The 21,060-nt window shown below is 51.3% G+C and overlaps 7 protein-coding genes across 7 annotated transcripts; 5 read left to right on the forward strand and 2 right to left on the reverse strand.

The window, feature by feature from the left end:
- Window positions 1–359: 359 nt before the first annotated feature.
- On the reverse strand, window positions 360–858 carry LAJ45_00774 (uncharacterized protein; the record flags this gene model as incomplete). Its single annotated transcript, XM_046110375.1, has 3 exons — window positions 360–396; window positions 454–507; window positions 554–858. The coding sequence occupies 3 exons, from the start codon at window positions 856–858 to the stop codon at window positions 360–362; spliced, it is 396 nt and encodes a 131-aa protein (XP_045977068.1).
- A 5,190-nt stretch (window positions 859–6,048) lies between these two features.
- LAJ45_00775 (uncharacterized protein) lies at window positions 6,049–7,163 on the forward strand (the record flags this gene model as incomplete). The annotated part of the gene is made up of 2 exons (XM_046110376.1): window positions 6,049–6,123; window positions 6,189–7,163. The coding sequence occupies 2 exons, from the start codon at window positions 6,049–6,051 to the stop codon at window positions 7,161–7,163; spliced, it is 1,050 nt and encodes a 349-aa protein (XP_045977069.1).
- Window positions 7,164–8,109: 946 nt separating this feature from the next.
- Window positions 8,110–9,591, forward strand: LAJ45_00776 (uncharacterized protein; the record flags this gene model as incomplete). The annotated part of the gene is made up of 2 exons (XM_046110377.1): window positions 8,110–8,884; window positions 8,942–9,591. The coding sequence occupies 2 exons, from the start codon at window positions 8,110–8,112 to the stop codon at window positions 9,589–9,591; spliced, it is 1,425 nt and encodes a 474-aa protein (XP_045977070.1).
- A 2,018-nt stretch (window positions 9,592–11,609) lies between these two features.
- LAJ45_00777 (uncharacterized protein) lies at window positions 11,610–11,987 on the forward strand (the record flags this gene model as incomplete). The annotated part of the gene is made up of 1 exon (XM_046110378.1): window positions 11,610–11,987. One exon carries the CDS (start codon window positions 11,610–11,612, stop codon window positions 11,985–11,987), a length of 378 nt encoding a protein of 125 aa, XP_045977071.1.
- Window positions 11,988–12,852: 865 nt separating this feature from the next.
- LAJ45_00778 (uncharacterized protein) lies at window positions 12,853–14,124 on the reverse strand (the record flags this gene model as incomplete). Its single annotated transcript, XM_046110379.1, has 4 exons — window positions 12,853–13,599; window positions 13,678–13,691; window positions 13,748–13,918; window positions 13,974–14,124. 4 exons carry the CDS (start codon window positions 14,122–14,124, stop codon window positions 12,853–12,855), a joined length of 1,083 nt encoding a protein of 360 aa, XP_045977072.1.
- A 691-nt stretch (window positions 14,125–14,815) lies between these two features.
- On the forward strand, window positions 14,816–16,221 carry LAJ45_00779 (uncharacterized protein; the record flags this gene model as incomplete). The annotated part of the gene is made up of 3 exons (XM_046110380.1): window positions 14,816–14,881; window positions 14,941–15,115; window positions 15,182–16,221. The coding sequence occupies 3 exons, from the start codon at window positions 14,816–14,818 to the stop codon at window positions 16,219–16,221; spliced, it is 1,281 nt and encodes a 426-aa protein (XP_045977073.1).
- A 2,227-nt stretch (window positions 16,222–18,448) lies between these two features.
- LAJ45_00780 (uncharacterized protein) lies at window positions 18,449–21,031 on the forward strand (the record flags this gene model as incomplete). The annotated part of the gene is made up of 2 exons (XM_046110381.1): window positions 18,449–19,271; window positions 19,320–21,031. 2 exons carry the CDS (start codon window positions 18,449–18,451, stop codon window positions 21,029–21,031), a joined length of 2,535 nt encoding a protein of 844 aa, XP_045977074.1.
- Between the last annotated feature and the right edge of the window lie 29 nt (window positions 21,032–21,060).

Genomic DNA, 21,060 nt, shown 5'->3' on the forward strand with positions numbered 1-21,060 from the left:
GATGTTGAAGTCTAGTAGGGCAGTCAGTATTATGGACAGTATCCGGATATATCCCAGCAGTCCGAATCACCGGATATATGTGTCCGGAATGAGTGGTTATAGGCGGTGGTTGCTCTCTTGCACAAAAAAAAGTTTTTTAAGATATGTAATTTATGATATTTCGTGCCAAATTTCTCAAAGTAACCATTAGAGTATACATGCAAATCGTACAGTATGAAAATTAAATCTCCCGGTAACCCATCCAAATCCAGCCCTATGACCAAATTCCTCCATTCCTATGTTGGTATACAAATCGTACATGTAACCCGCCTCCCCTGCCCCTTGCTTAACCTTTCATTTCGTACGTATAAGGTATCATATTATCTTATATGAACCGCCACTTGAAAAGTTTGGAGGCTAATTATAGAGTTAGAATTAAAATATAGGTGTAAGGAATAGAAGGTTTATCTGCACCTTTTAACAAGCAGTCTCCGTATAAGTAACATCGACTCTGCCCAAAGCCACACCCTGTCCACCAGTCAAGGCGTTCAAAGCTGCCAGGGAAAGAACGAACCCAGAAGCCGCGTGGTCAACAGCAGTAACTTTGATAGTGGTAGAGCCATAAGTCACACTATAGCATTTGCCGCAGTTGGCAGAGTTCCATCCCGCAACGGTCTCGACAGCGCCAACGTAAGGGTAATTGGGGACAGATCCAAGAGTTTGATAGCCTTTGGTGTAGAGGCCGTTGACGCCGTCAGAACAGGCGAGAACGAGGGTAGAGAGACTGCTAGTGTCATAGGTAGTGTCGTAGGCTGCAGTAACAGCGAGGGCGCTGGTAGCAGCGGAAACGAGAGTGAGGAGGATGGTGGAGAACTGCATTTTGATAATTGGTTTGGGGAGGTGGAGTTAAGTAATTAGAATTATTGTGAGAGTGGTTTGTAAAAGCGAGTGAAGAGGTAGCGAGTGGAATGTGACTGTACTGAACTCGATGGTGAGTGAGGTGAAGAAAGAAGTTTTGAGGTGGACGAGGACAGTAGTTTATATATTCTGTCCTTTCCACGATATCTTGATATCTTGCCAACCTGGCGATATACTACTAGACTGCAATTGGGAAAATTATATTAATCACGATACTACATTCCCCAGCCATGTTTACCAGCCATCACAGCTCGTATTTTCCATTTCTCCCATGTCATACGGATAGATAGAGTCGGTTATACCGCTTAGATAGTGTGGTGTAGTGACATCTTGCAAGGTTGGTGTACTGGTAGTCTATTTTGCACCACTTGTGGTCATGGTGTTCTAGAAGATTATTACCAAATTGGGTCACGGGGGTACTCAGTACGAGATTCGGATGTCGGGTACATCGTGCAAGGGTCCGGGGTAAGCAGACAGACAGCATGTAGGTAAAGTACTCTAGAGCACTTTACCTTACCGCAACCGGCCGTTACTACCTTCCCCGTCAATTGGAAAGTCAATATGCAACCCTAATTCTCGTGATGGATAACCGTCGGTCCGGGGATGTGCGGGATATTGATCGGACTACAACCCGTATATCTATTTACATGACGGATCTCTGCCGTCCGAGATCTTGTAATTGTGAATTAATCCTAATATAATATTCAGCTCCAATACTGTACCGATGATACTTGGGAATTCACTCCTTTACGATATCGCAATTGAACATCTTAATGGGTTAGCCTGTCGTATCGTCTCGATCTCGTGATGTTTCCTCACAGAAACGACTAAGCTTCTCGCCCCAGGTTTCCCCAACTTTTAAAATCGCTCTAGAGTACATAGGTATGTACTAATAATCCCATATCGCACAAAAGGTTGTAGATCTTCAAAATATTTGCCTGAATTCTCATGAATAGATGAAGGTTAACCAGCACGCCGCCAGAAAGCAGATGCAGTATGTACCTGCTAGGTACGTACATATCCGTAGAGGACCCTATCACGGAAAATAAGACTCAACGGGGAAAGAGCTTATGTTACACAGGGATTCCTTCCAATAATAACCTTCCCTGTCGATCAGTGACGTAAAAGGGCCGTGCGCAGAGCCCATTTATAGAAACATAAAACTCCTGGAATCGGCTTCAGGCACTTTGGGCCGAGGGATAATGTTTTTGTCGGGGTCATCGTGCCCGAAAGAAGGAAAGCCAGTCCCTCGATGTAGATACAGTATAGGGTTTGTTCTGATTCTAACCGATGCTTTACGATGTTCAAATATAACTGCACCACAACTTTCTTCTCTATTGTTATTGTAATAGTTCTAAAGAAGTACTAAGGCCGACTTTCTCCGTACTAAACTGTTGATATCAGACCACGGCTATTCTTTCTCCGGGTTGCTTTCGGAAGGTAAGTACATGGTGTTGTAAGATTCCATACGATATCCTCAGCAGAGAGTAACTTGCCTATTTTCCCGGGGTATTTTTCGAGCTTCGCTTATATCCATGACTGCCTAAACGTATGCCGTGAAATAACGAGATATTGTCATGAGATCTCTCCCGTCAGGACTACCAAGCTTAGTGGGGGTAAACCCCTCATTCATCACAAATTCTGACGGGAGTCAAGTCAAGTCTCGAGCTGTTTCTAGCTCATTCCGTGGTAGCGTTGATCTGAGTGAGATACCTCGATAATGAGGCGGGGTTGAACGGAATTATCTTGTCTATGAATAACTGTGCCATTTAAACTTCCCTATTTTAACAAGCTTATATCAATAATATCTTGTGACCTATGACAACTAGGAATATGGAGCCGCATTAGCTTAGCTACATGTAAAAGTAATCATTCACATCTAGTTGTCATAAATAATCACTCGAAGTATGTGCAGGTCTCTTTGTCAGTCCAACTTGTCTTCATGAATACGAGTCCATCAGCTCACCATGTAGGCAGTGTAATCAATACTGACAAATTTGGTTGAGTAAATTGTGAAGAGTTTTTGTATACTAGGCGAATAAGCAAGCAAAGCCCAATTCCGACAACGGATGAAGCGGAAGCCCAGCGGCTCTTGGGCCGGCTGATGATGATTAACGTTCTTGCTTTTGGTTACGCATGTTATGATGTTTGCTTTTAAATTCTTGAAATTCTAAATTCGAGTGATCGTCTATGACTTGGCCTTCTTCCCCGCCCATCCCATCAAGGGAGTCCTCCAATTCTCTTTATTTCTCCGTTAAAGTGTTGGCATAAACAAACTTGATGAATCCAAGATTGCTTGTTTGACGAGTCATCTCTTGAATTGGAACTCCTTTCTCAGATTTGACCATACTAGTCCGGCGAGCTTCCGACAGGAAGCACAGCGTCTTGCGGATACTCTCATTAGATATGACAACTGATCTAAAGGCTATGGAACTAAGTTCTTTCGAAGCGTTTTCATACTTAAGACGCGCTGGATATTGAGTTCATAAAAACTCCCCGGGGGGGGGGGGGGGTTCGGACTATGAACAATAACTTGGGCTCCTCTGGTAAGTGTTTCGGGCCGTTCTCGAATGCAGTTGTTCGTTGGGAATAGTGATGGGCACGAGACGAGACGAGACGAGACTTGGGGAAGCCTCGTCTCGTCTTGTATTATTTGGACTAGGTCTTGAAAATCTCGAGACAATGGTCTAGTCTTGTCAAAGTCTCGAGACTTTTGGTCATGTGACTTTGTTTCTGGGAACCTCTATAATCATGATAGTTAATGCAAATTAAAAGTTGATTTTCTTTTTTGGAACTCGATGAAAAGCTCAACTTTTCTTGGAATCGTGGCTGGGGAGCATATTTAGGTGTGGAAATAAAGTCCAAAAAGTCTCGAGACTTGTCTCGAGATTTTCAGGCCTAGTCTTATCTTGTCTGGTCTTGTCAACCCTCAGGTCTCGTCTTGTCTTGCCGAAAGTCTCGAGAAAACTTATCTCATGCCCATCACTAGTTGGGAGGGAGTGTATCTTAATGCTGTGGTTCAGGAGAGTTCCTGGCCCACGAGCTCTACGTTGGTGACGGCTATACAATATCAGTTAGCTAGCTGGCCTTATTTTCAGCACTGATTTGCCCACTGGCATACCAATAATTAGCACTTCGTCCGAACCGTTTTAGGGGAAGGGGCTTCTCATTATGTCGGGATGACATCCCTCATAATTTCAATCCTAAAGAGCCACGAACTGTTGGGAAAATCGGCTTGTTGTCCCCCTATCATGTATGTTTACCCCTGATACTACCCGTCACCGTTACCCATTCTTCCAGTGTCGGGCTATTCAGGGTAGTTATCGAATATCGTACTGAATTCCGAACGGCTATCAATAGAGGAACGTTCAGTGCAAGGGGATCGATGAATAACCTGGTCTGTCAGGGGATTGTTCCGTAGTAATTATGCTGCCATAAATGAAATTACATAAATGCGTATGTGGAGGGGATGAATCCAACCAGACCGATTGTGTAGCTAGCAAAGATGCAATAGACACCCTAGCCAAGGAATCCTAACCAACCAACCTAACTTGGAGCATACATGTATGGTACACCTTGACATATTCGATCTCATAAAAGACTTCCATTGAACAAGGCATGACCCGCGCTGCGATTTCTACTGAACCAACACTAATGACCTATACTTCATCGTGAACGACTCTAAGCACCTAAAAGCCCTGAACTTGGTGCTCATCTGAATAATTCGGTCTTAAGACGGGGTGACTGCGAGGTCGCGAATAGAGACTATGGTGCGAGAGGGTTTAGGGCGACCCTGTCAACCCTTTTCACATAGTATCTTAACATTGGCTTTCATAACCATAGAGTCGAGTTAAGGGTGAAGCTCCTAGGACCTAATGTTTGCTTCCCGGAGCCAATGTGGGAATTACTTGGAGTAGCGTGCACAGGGACAATATCTGTAATGCAACTGAGTACTCTACTAGTATTTCGCTGACGTTTTTGAACTGGGCCATTATTGCATACACCCAAAATCATGAGCTTGGCGTATTTTTGTATGGCATGCAATATCAGTCGCGTCCACAAACGTCAGAGAAATACGAGTACGTTCAACTGTTGGTCTCACTCCCCCGCCATGCTTGTCCCTATATATATTATGATGTTCATATATGTCACGTCAGTAACTATTAATGGTAAATGAGACTTAAGGGTTTCCGTCATCAGTTGGAGAAATATGGAGATTCTTCAATGGTTTTAAGGTCGGGTTAAGACAGAAACAGGACTCTAAAAAAATGGGGTTGCATGATTAGGCCAGAAAAACGAAGAGATCACTCGAAGTATCTGCTTCTGAGAACTTCTGGCTACAGAGCACCCCGCAGCTGAAGAAATTTATTTCATTTAAATACAAAGGTCGTGATACTAAGCACATGTATGTATGTACCTGCTAGTTATCTGAGACAGGTTGATTTTAGGAGAGCTTATCGGCCTATCGAATACGCCCACCTACGTCACTACCCGCGCGCTGAGTTTCAGCCTCAGTGTTTGTCTGTAAAGAATGAGGGTGGAGTCAAAGCATGCGTCGCTAAGAAATGTTCGTAAAAAGTCCTATAGCCACTAGTCCTACGTCTTGAATAAATATAATGGTAAATTGCGTAGCTCTGCAACTTTTGTGTTAACTCGGCATTGTAACGTCAACAATAGATCCTATTTCAAACATCGAGGTATTTCACGAAAAATCACTCGCAAACTCAAACTACACGGTACTAACATCACAACATTGGGTCTGAGCTCCTCAGCCCAATTTGGGATATGGCTTGGGCCATTTCGAGGGAAGAATGAGTTGGTATAGTAGTCCTTACATCCTGTTGGCTGGCTAGATTTCCCGATGCGTCTTCCCGAATCCACTAGCAGTATCAGTACATCAGTGCAAGTGCCTTACATGTAGTTACTCGCCACCCGTGATGGATGCTAGTTCTAGTTTGTTCATGGATTTAATTCTGGCGGGGATTTATAACAAACTTGTATCTTCGGCCTTCCAACGTCTCTTCATTCTTGCTTTCAACCGGGGCTTCTGAACAACCTTTAACATTTGCACATCCCACTATCTTGGGCTTTCAAATCCAACTGTTATATCAGCGTCTCATCAGCGTGTTGGAGACCAACAAACTTTGAAAGATGCCTGCGAAAGCCCCTCTCGACGAGAATGTCAAGTTTTTGTATTCATGCCTTATCCGTAGTGACTACAAGACTGTATGTCTACCTGAACATCCATTAATAATCTTCATTTAATAGAATTCTAATTGGCATATATACAGATTGACTTTTCCCGTGTCGCTGCGGACTTTGCTATCAACCCCGCTGCAGCACGCATGCGTTGGAGCCGTCTGAAAAAGTCCATCAACCCCGACGATACGCGGCCACAGTTCGCCTCCGATCCATTGCCGAAAAAGGCTAAGAAAAAGGTTCCAAAGACGCCCAAGGAAGAGAAAGAAGAGAAAGAAGAGAAGTCGATTAAGGAAGAGGTGAAAGAGCTTGAGTTTGAGGATGCTATCGAGGATAAAAGCACCCCAAGAAAGGCCAAGCTTAAGGCAGGCAAAAGAATTGGAGTTGTGGTCAAAAATGAGCAGACTTCAGATGTGGATGATGATATGGGGGGTGGGGTTAGTTCTGGGGACAGAGGTGATGATGAAGAAATGCTTCGGGCACCGGGAAACGAGCAACCCGCCGCTGCAGCTGTAACGGCAACGGCATCGGCTCCACAGATCCAAGAACTTTTCAAGACTGAAGAGCAAGATGACGCGGGACCACTCCAAATTATGCCAGAAAACACTCAAAATAACACCAGAGACTTGCAAACCACATCGTTTTTGAATCCGCCTGACATGTTCCCAATACCTCCAGCAACCTTTATTTTGCCCCCAGTTACCTCACTCCTCGATCAAATCGCAGTTCCAGAAAAATCTGGCGAAGACGACGACGATGATGATGGTTGGGGTGCGACAATCATAGTCAAGCAGGAACCGAATCCTGATCCCAAGACCCCCACTAAGAGAAAGTTCTCTGCTACTCTGGGCAGCACTTCTCCTGCAAGTTCTGTGTCCTCTTTTTCTCCCCCATCTCCCTCTCACAGCTCCCCGTCGCCGTCGCGCACCCCTAGGAAATCTGAACGCACTCCTCAAAAATGGCAGGCAATCGTTAGTAGAAGTCGTCAGCCGCGTAGTAAGTCGCGGAAAATTTACAGTGAGGAGAACGAAGACGAAGATGAAGACGACTATAATCTTGCGTTATAGTCACCGCTTTCAAGGGTGTGTTATGCAAGTTATATGTTTGTGGCTGCATCCTATGGACAGGATCTATATTCTTGTCTAGCCATGTATGCATATGTATGCTCTAGGAGATTAATAATGATCAGTAAGAGGGGAATATCGGGACCAGATATGTCGCAACATTTAAGGCTTGGGTCTAGATGTCTGGAGTGAGATTCATAATGTCCTGCCATGTTTCATTTTCTTCATTTCATTTCGCTTGCTTTGGTAGTAACTAAGGGCCCGTATTTCCTATGATAATTGATATGTCTGCAAACGCCTTTAAAATCCCCCTATTGGTAGATGTGAAGAAATCTGCGCCTTCTGATGCCTGTTGAGCTACAGATCAAGTCTCAACTAGAAGAAAGCCTGTTCCAAGCCCTCGACTATAAGAGTACATATAGTACTTGTGTCTTTTCCAACTTCCAAATCGTTAAGTTCAGCTCAGTTACACCTTTATTCCCTTGGAAAACCTCTTTGATTAAATCCTGATTCACAGTGTATCACTCGGCACCGGCGTCATGAACTCGCGCACTCTGTCCAATTGAAAGGCATACGTAAGGGAAAGTTTTACTGGTGTAAAATAAGCCTAGTATCGAATGAGTATCTACTCCTACAAAAGAAAAAGTGACAGGGGATGAGATCTGAATCTTCAGAGCCGTATGCATGGATTTGAACCCTCAACCCTAAACCCCAGTTCTTTATCAATGACATTGATGGTGGGGCATAATTGTCTTGGCAGGTGGGCATCTCGCACCCCGCAGCTAGAAACAGAAAAGAGTCATCGCGCGCGGTCTCCTAATCAATAAACGCTTCCAGCACAATCTTCAAACTGAATACCTCAGCCCTTCTCCGTAAAGCAGCCCGCGTACTTCCTCGTCGAGTTTCTGTGCTCCTGCAGCTCATACAGCGAAGATACACAACCACAAAGATGGCTGGCTACACACTCTCAGTCGCACCAAACGACAAGCCACTCCAGCTTCTCATATCGTCATTCAAGAACCTTCTCACTCCCACAGTCACTGTTTCCGAGTCTACCCCGGCAGTGTCCCAGCTTGTGTTGAGCAACGCCGACACTGTTGCGGGAACAAACACCATTGTTTCGCACCTGTCAACACTCATTCCCGCGTTCAAGGAGGACCAATACACAGACCTCGAGAAGGCCGAAATCACCCAATGGCTCACCCTCACTGCTTCCTCCCCGATCATTGAGGACACTCTGCGCTTGTTGAACGATGAGCTCAAGCTCCGCACCACAATCCTCGGCGAGAAGCCTTCCATCGCAGATGTGGTTATGTATGCCCGTCTCAAGGACGATGTTGCCGGATGGACAGATGACCAGAGGACTGGAGAGACTGGCTACAGGAACATTGTCCGCTGGGTCGACTTTATCCAGAACTCGCCTGTATTTGGGCTCAACCTGCCAGAGGGTGAGAAGGTCAAGATTGACCCCAGCAAGGTATTGGTGTACTTGAAGCCTGAAGAGGCTGTTAAGGAGAAGAAGAAGGAGGGCGCTGAGGGCGAGAAGAAGGTTAAGGGAAGGGCTGGTGCTGCCGAGAAGGCTAAGGAGAAGGTTGTTGAGGCCAAGGAGGTTGTTAAAGAGGAGGTTAACAAAGCTGCAACTGCTGTTGCCGGCGACGGTAAGAAGCAGCAGAAGAAGGAGAAGAAGGAGAAGGGCCCTCGCAGAGAGGCCCCACCAAAGGAAGGCCCGTATATACAAAATATTTTACTCATTGGAAGGACACCGCTAACATAATCTACAGAACCTGTACTTTCACCCTACCAGATTGACCTCCGCGTCGGTCACATTCTCTACTGCACTCCTCACCCCAACGCCGACTCATTGTTCGTGTCTACCATCGCCATGGGTGACCCAGCTGACTCGGCTCTCGTCACTCCTCCTGGAACATTAACCCTCCCCGAGTCTGTCCTCGCTGCGCATAACCCTCTCCCTCCTGTGCGCACAGTATGCTCAGGTCTTAACGGACTTGTCCCCCTGGAGGCCATGCAAAACCGCAAAGTTGTTGTCGTAGCCAACCTCAAGCCCGTCACTATGCGTGGTGTTAAGTCCGCTGCTATGGTCCTCGCCGCCTCCCCCGTCGGTGACGACCACGGCAAGGTCGAGCTCGTTGCCCCCCCAGAGGGTGCAGTAGCTGGTGAGCGTGTGTACTTTGAGGGCTACAAGGGTGAGCCTGAGGCAGTGCTGAATCCAAAGAAGAAGATTTGGGAGGCAATCCAGCCCGGTTTCTCAACGAGCGAAGAGAATGAGGTGATCTTCGACCGCTCAAAGGCCGGCTGGGAAGGTGATGCGGCAAAGGGCAAGGCGCCAGGTGAGGGCCCGGTTGGGAAGCTGATGGTTGAGGGCAAGGGAACATGTCGCGTTGAGAGCTTGAAGGGAGCTACTGTGCGGTAAATAGTAAACAAAAGGTCGGGTTGGAGCACGTGCTAGATTTTTTGAAAATTGATATTCTTTGCTGCTTTCTCATATTTGTATTCTACTAGCATTGCGACACCAAAATCAAGAAATCGCAGATAGAGAATAGAGAGTTCCTCTCCGCATTCTCACCCGACTATAACATTATATCCTCTTTATTTATACTTTGCCGAGAATGCACTAGTAGTAGTCTAGTGTGGTATGTCGGTTATTTCATGGGTGGACTGTATCACGTGATGGGCAAATAATTTTGTTTGTTATAGGCCCTTCGGTAAAAGGTCAATGATAATTTCAAACGACGGATGGTAAGTAAACTGTTGGACTCAAAGTCCAAAGAGCACTCACCCAAAATAAACTGTCAAGTTTACCCTGAGCAGTCTATTCTGAGTTTTACAGAAGTACATGCATTCGGGATCTACATTTCTTATTCTCAACACTCGGGGTCCATTCGAATGGATGTATGCGCAGCTCAACCGTATACCTGCATACTCGTATGAACCTGTACTGTTGACTTATTCAGTTGATACAAGTCGAAACCTTTGTAACTTGAAAACCTTTCACCATGTATGGGAATTATATCTCGGGGTGAGAGGTTGGAGTTTGCTCCATGGCTGATCACTCGGCCCTCCGAGTGATGAGCGGTGACTGTATCACAAACTCTGTTGGATGACCAATGATGAGATGGTAGGAAAAGGAGGATTGCGGCCTTTAGACTTTCAAACTTTCGCACTTTCAAAACTTTCTCTGCTTACTGTTTTGACCGGAGTAAATGTGTGCCAGGGACATAGAGCGGTTGTATGGACCTACCCTCTTGACCTTACGCTACCTACACAGGCCGCCGTCGTTAGACGGGCTACACATGCGTCGGCCTGAATCTGGAGCTGGTGTAGACTACTAGCTCTACGCAGGCTAGCTAGGTAGTTGCAATCGACAAAAAGCTCCTTCCCCCCTTCCTCCATTCCCTCCCTCCTCTTCCCCCTTTTCTCTATCCACTTCCTCCTGACACGGTTTATCCCATCCGCCATCATTGAAATATCTTTCCATTTCGATAACAGATTCAACGACTTGACTTTGAAGATATAAACACACATTTGTGACGGAGAGACTTGGGTTGTCTATCTTCCTCTATTCCTTCCCTCCGCCTTCTTCTCACATAGGTATTTGTGACGGAGAGAGACTTGAGTTTTCTATTTTCCTCTACCCACTCCCTCCTCTACCCACTCCCCCCCCCCCTCCGCTTCCTTCTCAAAAAGACCTTTGTGACAGAGAGACTTGAGTTTTCTACCTCTACTCCTTCCCTCCGCTTCCTTCCCACATTGTTCATCTCATCATCATATCACCTTTTCATTTCGATAACAGACTCAACTTCTTGAGCTGTTATTTGAAGATATAAGCATATACTTGTGACGGAGATATTGGAGTTTCGTCGAACGATTCGAAGGTATGTTACCCACCACCACTTTTCAACCACTTCTCCCCCTTCACTGCATCCCTATTTTCATCAATTGCAAGACTGACACTTAGTTTCTTTTACACAGATAGTAAAAAGAGAGCGTACAAAAAAAAGGAAAAAAAGAATAAAAAGAAATAGTACTTATTTCGACTTCTGTCAAGCACAAGGTCTGCTATTCCTAATCCTCTTTTCAATAAAATCTGATATCCCGTTCACTTCATCCGTATTTTAATCTTATTCCGCTTATTTGAATAGAGTTATTAAGTCTAACACTTATTACGTTTCTTTTGCACAGATAATAAAAAAGAGTCGATAGTATACAAATACAAACACCGCCTTATTTAGACTTCTGTCATACCTAAGGTCTATTATTCCCGCTCCCTTTTCAATGAAATCTTATTAAATTTCCCTCTCACGTCATTCTTATGTTCATCTTTTTTCTACTTATCATAAAACCTTGCCATGCATCAAAACTAACTCATTTTATTTAGATTTTCATTAAAAAAAAAAAAGAAGAAAAAGAAAAACCACATCCATACTAAAAATGGACTGGACAAGAAAACTCAAAACCAAATGCCTCAAGCTGATCAACGCCAACAAAGAGGAACCTACCCCCGAAGATCTAATTCCTCTAGTAGAAATTCTACCCCGCCAACCAAAACCCAAGCCCGAGGCCCGCATTGCGGGCAACTCAAGGCTCCCCAGATCCGGGGGTCCCCGCAGCAGACCGGGACCCCCCAAAAAGGGTCATCGCCGCTATAAATTTGGCGATCTGGAGAAAAGGGAGACGACCGACGAAGACGAGGGCCAAAACCAGGAAGAAGAGGAGGAGGATGACGGGCACGAGGCGGAGATGGATGCTATTAGCATCGTGCATATGTTGGATGATGAGGTCCCTGGAAAGGGGAGCGCAGCGGAGTAGGCTATGGCGGGGAAAGAGATGGGTCTGGTACAGGGACTAGCAATGGGGATGTTGTTGGGGATGCTGAGTAGTTGGAAGGTTTGTTTCCCTTTTGCTTTTTCACTCTTTTTCTTTATGTTTTATATATATTGATTCGATCGTGTGCTAATCTTCGTTTTTAGGCTGGTGACTACACATTACTAGTACCATGGAATTTTCCAACGATTATGTTTAGTTTTACGAGTCTTCCGGCATTTCCTCCTATGTTTCCTAAATCTCTCGGATTTCTGTAGCCATCTCTCCTTGTCTTTGCTTGGGTTTTCTGGGCTTCTGGTTTTACGTTAGCTGCCAACCTCTTTCTTTCTAGCTGTATCAATCGAGTATATATTGGTTTCCTTCTCTCTGGCTTTTTTTTTACTGTGGATAATTCTGTTTCCTCGTTACTTCCTGCATCTTTACTATACCCTCCCTATTTCTTCCCCTTACACCCTCCCTATTTCTGCCCCTTATCCCCTCCCTTCTTGGGCAATGATGCACATGGCAGCTACATGTAGCTTTGAATAGTTCACACTGAGATCTCTTAAACAGCATGTATAACCGTTAGTAGCACTACCAAGACGATAATAAACACAGTAGCTAGCCCCACAACCAAGGAAAGGAACCCACTACGTGTAACTTCCAATAACTAATATAATATCCCACCTCCCCAACACGAGCTCGATGTGATACCGATACATATAAACACCCCCTCACCCCCAAAGAAACAAAAAAAAAGAGACCAAACTCAAGCAAGCAATAAGCAGCAAAAGAGGAAAAAAAGAACTAGCCATAAAACACCCCTACGCTACGTACAATACACCTCCACCATCTACGCCCCACACCACGTCTAACCAAACATATCCTCCGCCCTATTCCTCCTCGCCCCACCCCTCCTCCGCCCCCCCTCCTCAACCACAAGCCCCTCCCCCTTCGCCGCCCTCAACTTCTGCGCAAACAAATCATCCCCCCCTCCTCCACCACCACCCCCTCCCTGCCCCCCACGGCCCTTAATCCTAAACCCGTCCCCACTACTGTCAAGATTAATCCGCTCCTCCAACGACTTCTTCACCGGCCCCACAACACCACCACCACGCCCCGGAAACAGCTCCACCGGCCCTGGACCCGGAGAAGGCGAAACCTCAAACCGCGAGCTCGCCGCCGGCCGCCGCGGAAACAGCTCCACGGGCTCGCTGCGCACGCGTCCACCCCCACCCCCACTGCCACTACTACCCTCCTCGCTGCGTAGCCTCCCGCGTTCGCCGGCGGCGGCACGCTCGGGGAATAGCTCGCGGTTGCGGCTGCGGTTGGGGAAGAGCTCGATTGGGGAGCGCGAGCGGGTGCGTGTGCGTGGGCGGGGGCGGGGGCGCGGGGAGTATGAGCGGTCGCGCGAGACGTTGCGGGAGTTGCGGGAGCTGGGGGTGTTGTCGTCGTCGTCGTCGTAGAAGTCGTTGGTGTAGGTGTGGCTGCTGTCGGCGGCGGTGCGGCGGCGGTCGTGTTCGCGGGGGAGTAGTGGCGGCGGTCGTAGTCGTGGTCGTGCTCGGCGCTGCCGGTGCGGCGGGGGCGGGTGCGGCGGGATTCTTCGCGTTCGCGGCGGCTGTGGGGGGGGGGGGTGTTAGCTTTGTACTATACTGTTCTGTGTATGTAGGAAGAGGGGGGGGGGGGGGGGACAAACAGGCGTGCAGCTTGCTCGACGCGGTCCTCCTCGGGGTTAAACAGGTAATACCGACTACGGTCTCTCGCACCCGCAATCTTCTTATCGCTCTGGCGCGCGACCCGGACCTCGAGGCGCGAGTCTGGGTGCGACGCTGCCAGCCTCGCGGGGCGGAGCGTGAGCGCGGGTAGCTCCTCGTCGTCGAGTGCCAGGGCGCGCAGCGCTTCCGCGGCCTCGGTGGGGGTGCGGTATACTAGGCAGCCTGGGGGGTACTGTTAGCACTCCGCAGAAGAGAGAGAGGGGGGGGGGGGACGGACAAGAGGAGTCGTCGATCCATTCGACTTTGAGGATCGGGGCGGCGGTGAAGTGGGTTGAGGCGAAGGACTTTACGTTGGCGGTGGACATGCTGTCGACGCCTTTGAGGTAGATTTTTTCGGGGGCGAGGAGCTCGCTTTCGATGTCTTGCATTGGGTCGCCGGCTGCTGCTGTGGATATGGGGGCGGTGGTGGGGGGTCGTCGTAGTCCATGAGGATGTCGTCGTCGTCGTCGTCGTAGGAGATTTGGACGGTGGGGTGGGCCATTGTTTGCGGTGGGGGAGCGGTGGTGGTGGTGAAGGGGTTGGCCATGGGCGGGGTGTGGTTTTATCTCTGGCTGTGAGTGGGAGTGGGAGTGGGAGAGGGAGAGGAGAGAGAAGGGAGAGGGGGGAGGGGGGAGATGGAGAGGGAGAGGGAGATGGAGAGAGAGAGAGAGAGAGAGAGAGAGAGAGAGATGGAGAGAGAGAGAGAGAGAGATCAGGGGAGGGGGTGAGTGAGTGGGTGCTGGCTGTGGTGTGGTGTCTCTTGTTCTTCTTCCTCTCCTATTCTGTGTCTCCTCTGCTGCTGCTGCGTGGTGTTGAGTCTTTGTCTTTCTGTGTCGTGGAATTGATTGTCCTTGCTTGGGTTGTCGTGTTGGTATGACGCGCAGGTGGCTTGGCTGCGGTCACGCACTGAGTGCAGGCAGCAATGGGCATGGACATGATTGTGCTGGCAGGGCGGGTGTTGTGATTGACTCGCCATCTACATAGATACATCTACAACACCCCCCCCCCCACAGACTGCAGACAGACAGCATCCATCTACACCATCCATCTACACCACCCATCCACACACCTGCAGACGCAATGCCCGCGCCCGACTCCCCGGTGCTCCTCGTGGCCCGCTTCCTCAAGTCCAATGGCTACGACAAGGCAAGCTCCCAAACTTATCTCCTCAAGCTCACCTACTAACCAACAATCCCGCCCCACAGACTCTCGCAACCTTCCTCCAGGAGACAAACCTCCCCGCCTCCAGCGTCGACCCCAAAGACCCCACCACCGCCCTCAGCCTCGAAAAGCTCCTCGACGAGAAGCGCCTCTTTGACCTCTCCCTCACCCTCGAAAAGGTCGAGATCCTCGACCACGAAGAAGAGTTCACCACACCCTGTGCGCCTCCTCCCCCTCCCCCATCAGACACTCTATATACAACCCCCCACTAACCCCCCACCGCAGACCCCACAATCCCACGCCTCATCGCGCCCCCCAACACCCCGCAATCCAACGTCCTCTCCGTCACCCTCGCCCCCACCCTCGCCCCCTGGCCACACCCCGTCCTCATCGCCACCACCGCCGACCGCTTCCTCCGCCTCTACACCCCCACCGGCACCCTCCTCGCCGCCCACCCCGCCCTGCACCCCTCCGCCATCCTCTCCGTCACCGTGCTGCAAAACAAATGGCTCATCACCACCTCCATGACCGGCCACCTCGCCCTCTCCACCCCCACCTCCCCCACCCCACTCTGCACAACCCGCCCCCACACAAAATACGCCACAAAGGCCGCCCTCCACCACAACCACAGCACAAACACAACCCTCCTCGCAACAGCATCCTACGACGGCACACTCGCAGCACACACCATCCTCTACGACCCCGCCACCGGCGACCCCTCCTTCGCGCACATCGCAACCCTAACGCTCCCGACCCCGCCGGAGGCCCTCGCAATCATCACACCCCCCGGGGGTGGGGGTGGGGAGCCGCTGGTGGTGTTCTCACGCCGCGACAGCACAAGCCTCTACTACCACGCCCTCGCACCGGGCCTCCCGCACCGCGCAACCGCGAACCTGGCGCCGGCGGCAAACAGCTGGGCGGCGTTCCACGCGATGGATCTTGCGCCGCACCCGACCGACCGGTCACTGCTGGGCGTGGTCACGTCGCATGTGCCGGCTATGAAGTTCATGCTTGTGCGCGTCCCCTCCAGCACCGGGGAGGGGGAGGGGGAGGGGGAGGCAGGGGCAGCGGTGCTGAAAGAGGTTTTCGTCGGCGCGCCGCAGAGCGCGTACTCCAGCGGCGCGCTGGCATGGCGGCCGTGCGGGCGCGGCGTGTGGGTGAATGGTGATGACGGGGTTGTGCGTGGGGTGGAGGTGCGGAGCGGGAGGGTTGTGGCGGGGTTGAGGGTTTGTGAGCGCGGGGAGAAGGTTAGGGCGTTGTGGGCGGGGAGGGTCAAGTCTGTGGATGAAGAGGATGGGGAGGGGAGGAGGGGGAGTGGTTGGTGACGGGGGGCTTCGATAAGGGGTTGAAAGTGTGGAGGGTGCGCAGGATGGGGGAGGAGGTGGGTGCTGCGGAGTTGGAGGTGGGGGAGTTGATGAGGTAGGTGGGGTAGGTGGGTGGGTCAATGATTGGGATGCAGGTTTATGGATTTATAGGTTTGTTGTAGACGGTGAAACGTGATTCTTTTCCAGGTGAAGATTGTGAAGAGTGTAGATACGGGTTTTTTTAAAAAACAGTATCAGGACCAGAATTTGTACAGAGTCGTCGTGCGCACGATAACTTACTACTGCTACCGCTCGCGATACATACTGTACCAATTGCCCTCGCCGCAGTTGAGGCATGGCATGCAGTGAGAGGTTTAGGTTTCTAAGTATCCCTTACAACTCCTTTCAACGCAGAGAAACATCGAGTGTAGATATACCAATTCCCCTACCTACTAACATGACATTCACAACCTCTCCCACCACTATCCCCCCCGGGCCCAAACCCACAGTCCTCCCCCCCCCCCCCAAAAAAAAAAAAACCAGCAAGGGCAAACAAAAAAGAGTAAAATGCGACAAACCCGGATTGAACGGGCCGTGACCTCCAGATTTATTTATTGGCACCCCGGGTAGTTTTTGTAAACCAAAGACGGCTTCTCCCAACCCAACTGAGCTATTATCGCGCGCGTTCGCTGGCTGGGTTCTTCGTCCCATCTTTTGCGTGGTGCAGGGGTGCGGGGGCTAGCTGGGGTTGGGAGCGAGCGGCCAATTTAGAGTGGGTTTGGGGAATTGGGGCTTGGCGGGGCGTGCTTAAAAGGCGCGATGGGGGCCCTTCCTTTCGCACTCTCGACTTTGCGACTCGATGGCGGCTCTGCGCTCATGATCATGTACATACAGTAGCGACTAAAAAATCGAATCATCACAGTCTTTTCCCTTCCTCTCCTTCTTCTTTTTCCTCTCCCTTCCTCCCTCCCTCTTGATATGATACACACCCTTACCAACACTCTGGTTCAAAGCCCTGATCGTGGTTTGTCCCTATTTTGGTTGTAAGGCAGATTAGTTATCATTATTACAGACTCTCTACTCACCGCTGCCTCCCACTTAGTTGATGGGGGCGGGGGTCCTTTTCATGCAGTCGACATTTCAGATTCGTTCTTTCTTGCTTGGTTTGTAGTTTTAGTACATATCAATTTTAAAAACTCTTCCTTTGGGACTTTTTTTTTTTTATGTGTCTGGGGTGTTTGTGTATGTGCGCTTTTGGAATGAATGGAATGGAATGGAATGGAACGGAATGGATGCTCACGAGTGTGTGCTAGATGTGGGGCCCGTGTGAAACTTGAGCGCTCGCGCGGGTTATGGACTACAATGCGGCGCGGGGCGTATCTACAAGTGCCTGGTCTGCGGCAATGTTTGCTTGCTATCGTCGAGCCGGCGCACATACAGCGGAGTCTCGTTAGCAGCATGTGGCCGGGAACGTCATGCACCTATCGAGAACATGCTTTCATCAGGCGGTCATTTTGTTCATGGGATGGGAAAACGATATGATGATGCTGCTATCGAGTAATGCTACTACCGGGCCTCCGCTGCGTGTAGCTACATAGCTGGTGGACGTCGACCTACCAGAGTCTTCAGGCTTCAGTTGTTGGCTGGCTGGGTCTTTGGAAACGGATTCAACACTTTTGATGTTGCTATCAGAATCGCGGATACATATCTTGTGGCCCGTCGCCGACAGACTCGCCAGTCAGGAACAGCAGCATTAAGAATTGCCATCAGAGGAACTGCAGATATCTGGTGGCCAGACTAGATACAACCAGAAAAGGTCTACGACTCGTGCGGGCTTGTCGTGGATGTAACGTTCGAACCTGTCGTGGATATAAAGCTCCACGAAAGACTACCAGAGCAGGGCCACAATGAGAAACTGCTTGGACTGGACCTGTCACTACCAAAGAAAAGGACCCGTCATCCCATAAGTGGACATCACGACATCAACTGTGTCTTTTTTGCAGACCTCCACCCCCCCCCCCCCCCGCCGCACCGAAAGCTTTACTGCACTGTCAGGCCAGCCAGTTATGCCTCGCACCCAGCTAGCCAGCTCTATCAATATCGTTATCCCACCCACCCTCATTACAGAAACACACACAGCCAGATCAAAAAAGGACCATACATAGGTCACAGAAATAACAGCCATCTCACACTTCCCAATCTTCAAGCCCGCGGAACTTTTACCTATATAACTTGGCCTCCCCAATATATGCCCCAACACCCACCGAGCAACCATGCTCAGTCTCCTCACCAGCCGCTCCACCTCCCGCTCCCAGCGGCGCCCGGACTCCCGCCCCGCCCCCTGCACATCCCGGGCCAGTCCTCAAAAGTCCAGTCCCTAATCGCCTTCTTCAACCTCAAGTCGCAAGAGCCCGTCGTCGTCTCCTCGCGGCCCTACTTTGACCGCCACAAGATCCCGCCCAACAAGGTGCGCTCCATGGTGCAGAGCTGGCTGCGCGTTGCGTCCTCCGCCCCGTCGCTGGCCAGCGAGGGTAGCGTCGGCGTCGTTGTCGCACGCACGTCACACACCTCGCCCATCACGCTGCGGGGCATGATGGAGTTCCCGCTGCAGGAGGTGGATGGTAGGCTGCGTGGTGTCAATGGCAAGGGGTGGAAGAAGTCGGGGTGGGGCGTGAGGGAGGAGGCGGAGGAGACGGAGGAGGCGGGTTATGTAGTGACCCCAGAGATTGAGAGTGGCATGCCGTTGTCGCCGCCGGTGCCGATGCCGGAGGTTGTGCAGCCGCTGACGGCGCCGAGGTTGAGGAGGTTGGAGAGCGAGATTACGAGGTCGTCGTCGCTGAGGGTGGAGGTTTCTGCGTCGCCGAGTGGCAGTGAGAGGCCGAGGACGCCAGAGAGGGGGGATATGAGGAGGTTTATTGAACCTGGGGAGAAGAGATATGTTGAGCCTGCAAAGAGATATATTGAATCAGAGGGAAGAAATGATCCCAGGGCGGCTTATGCGGGGCACATGTCGCCGGCTTCGAGGGCGCTGTCGGTGGTCTCGAAACGCTCCACGAGGAGCTCCTGGAAGGGTGCGTTTCAGTCTGTGAGGAACACCTTCAAAAGGAGACCCTCTGCAGCTGGATCCTCTGCCATGACGGGTTCCTCTGCATTGACGGGGTCTTCAGTTTCTGTTGCTGGATCCCCCGCCAGGGCTGGATCCTCTGCCTCAAAGCTGTCTGTCGAGCTGAAGCCTGATCGTGATCGTGATAGCAGAAGCAAGTATACCAAATCCATCCCCGCCACTCCAAGCCCAGGCCCACCAGCAGTGGGCTACATCACGGCGCCCGACACCTTCGGCGCCTCCAAGAACCTCATGGCCGCCGTGCAGACACACGTCACCCGGCTCTCCCTGATGGAGCAGCCCGCCGCGGCCTCTGAAGAAAACCTTGTCCCCAGCGACGCCGAGCAGCACAACGGCGCAGCAGTCAATATCAATATCAGCAGAGCTTCCCACACACTTCCACCACCACCGCCGCTCTCACAGAGCATCGACGAACCCAACACCCTCACCGCCGTCGGCGAGCTCTCCCGCTGGGACAAGAGCCCGCGCTCCGCCCGCCCGCGCGCATACACAAAGCGCGCCACCACGGAGCGCCGCGCCATCCCCGAGTCCTTCCGCCGCCGCCCGCACTCGCCCACCCGCACCCGCACCCACCCACGGAAAGAGAGCCCACTGAAACCAGTCTCCCCACTCCGCGTCATCAAGGACAAGTCCGCACAGAGCACCATCACCCCGTCCACCACCACCGCCTTCACCACCGCCACCGCCACCGCCGCCGCTCCGCGCAACGTGACATTCACCACAACAATCCCAAACCCGGACCCATCTCGCCTCACCCGCGCATCCATGGACACGCTCACGTCGTTCGAGCTGCAGCCGCCGGCATCACTCAGCTCGTCCAGCGACGTCCACGCCCGCGAACCCCCGCCGCAGCCGCTGGGGAAGAGGGCGCCGGCGCCGGCGAATATGCGCTTCGAGTCGCTCAGCTCCCTCGACACTCCGCCGCCGACGAACCCGCCGCAGCCGATCCGCTCGCCGACGCTGATCCGCGAGATGGCGTTTCCGGCGCTGCGGATGCGTGGGGATGCGGGGCAGGATACGACGCCTGCTGAGGAGGGCGAGGGGGGGAGGGAAAGGGGCAGGGGCAGGAGGAAGGGGTGGAAGGTGAAGCGCGGGAAGACGGCTGCTGCTACTACTGCGGCGGCGGCGGTGGCGAGAGCAAAAAATTTGCCTAGAGAGAAGGAAGATAAAGGGGAGAAAGCGGTGCCGCCGAAGAGGGTGATATATGCGGATACTGACTGGCGCACGGATGCAGACGCTGACGCTGCCCAGGCGCTGATTGATCTGCAGGGTATGCAGATGCAGTTCAACGACGGGCAGGGGGGGAGCCCCGCCTCCGCCTCCGCCTCCGCCCCCGCTTCTGCTTCTGACGCGCAGCAAAGTAGTCCTCAGGAAAGCAGCCCCCAAGAAAGTGGGAGTGTGAGTAGTCAGGGACCAGTAGCAAGGAGGGATAGCATGAGCCTGAGCCTCAGCTACATCATGCCCGTACCTGACGATGAGGAGGGCGGGTCAGTGGAGGCGTTCCGGGACCTGGAGATGGGGCTGCCAGTGGCGGGTGCTGGTGAGCTTGAGCTGGGGCGGGAGTGGTATGGGTATGGGTATGGGGGGTATGGGGTGCGGCCGCTGGGGGTTGTGGCGGCGGTTGGGAGGGTTGTGACGGCTATGGAGGAGGAGGAGGGGCCGGTGGCGAGGGGGAGGAGGAGGAAGAGGAGGGGGGTGGGGTCTTAGAGTAGTTAATAGGAGAGTAATGGAAGGGG

This window comes from Morchella importuna, assembly GCF_003444635.1.
Source record: "Morchella importuna strain M04M26 chromosome Unknown Morimp01GS001, whole genome shotgun sequence".
NCBI classification, from domain to species: domain Eukaryota; kingdom Fungi; phylum Ascomycota; class Pezizomycetes; order Pezizales; family Morchellaceae; genus Morchella; species Morchella importuna.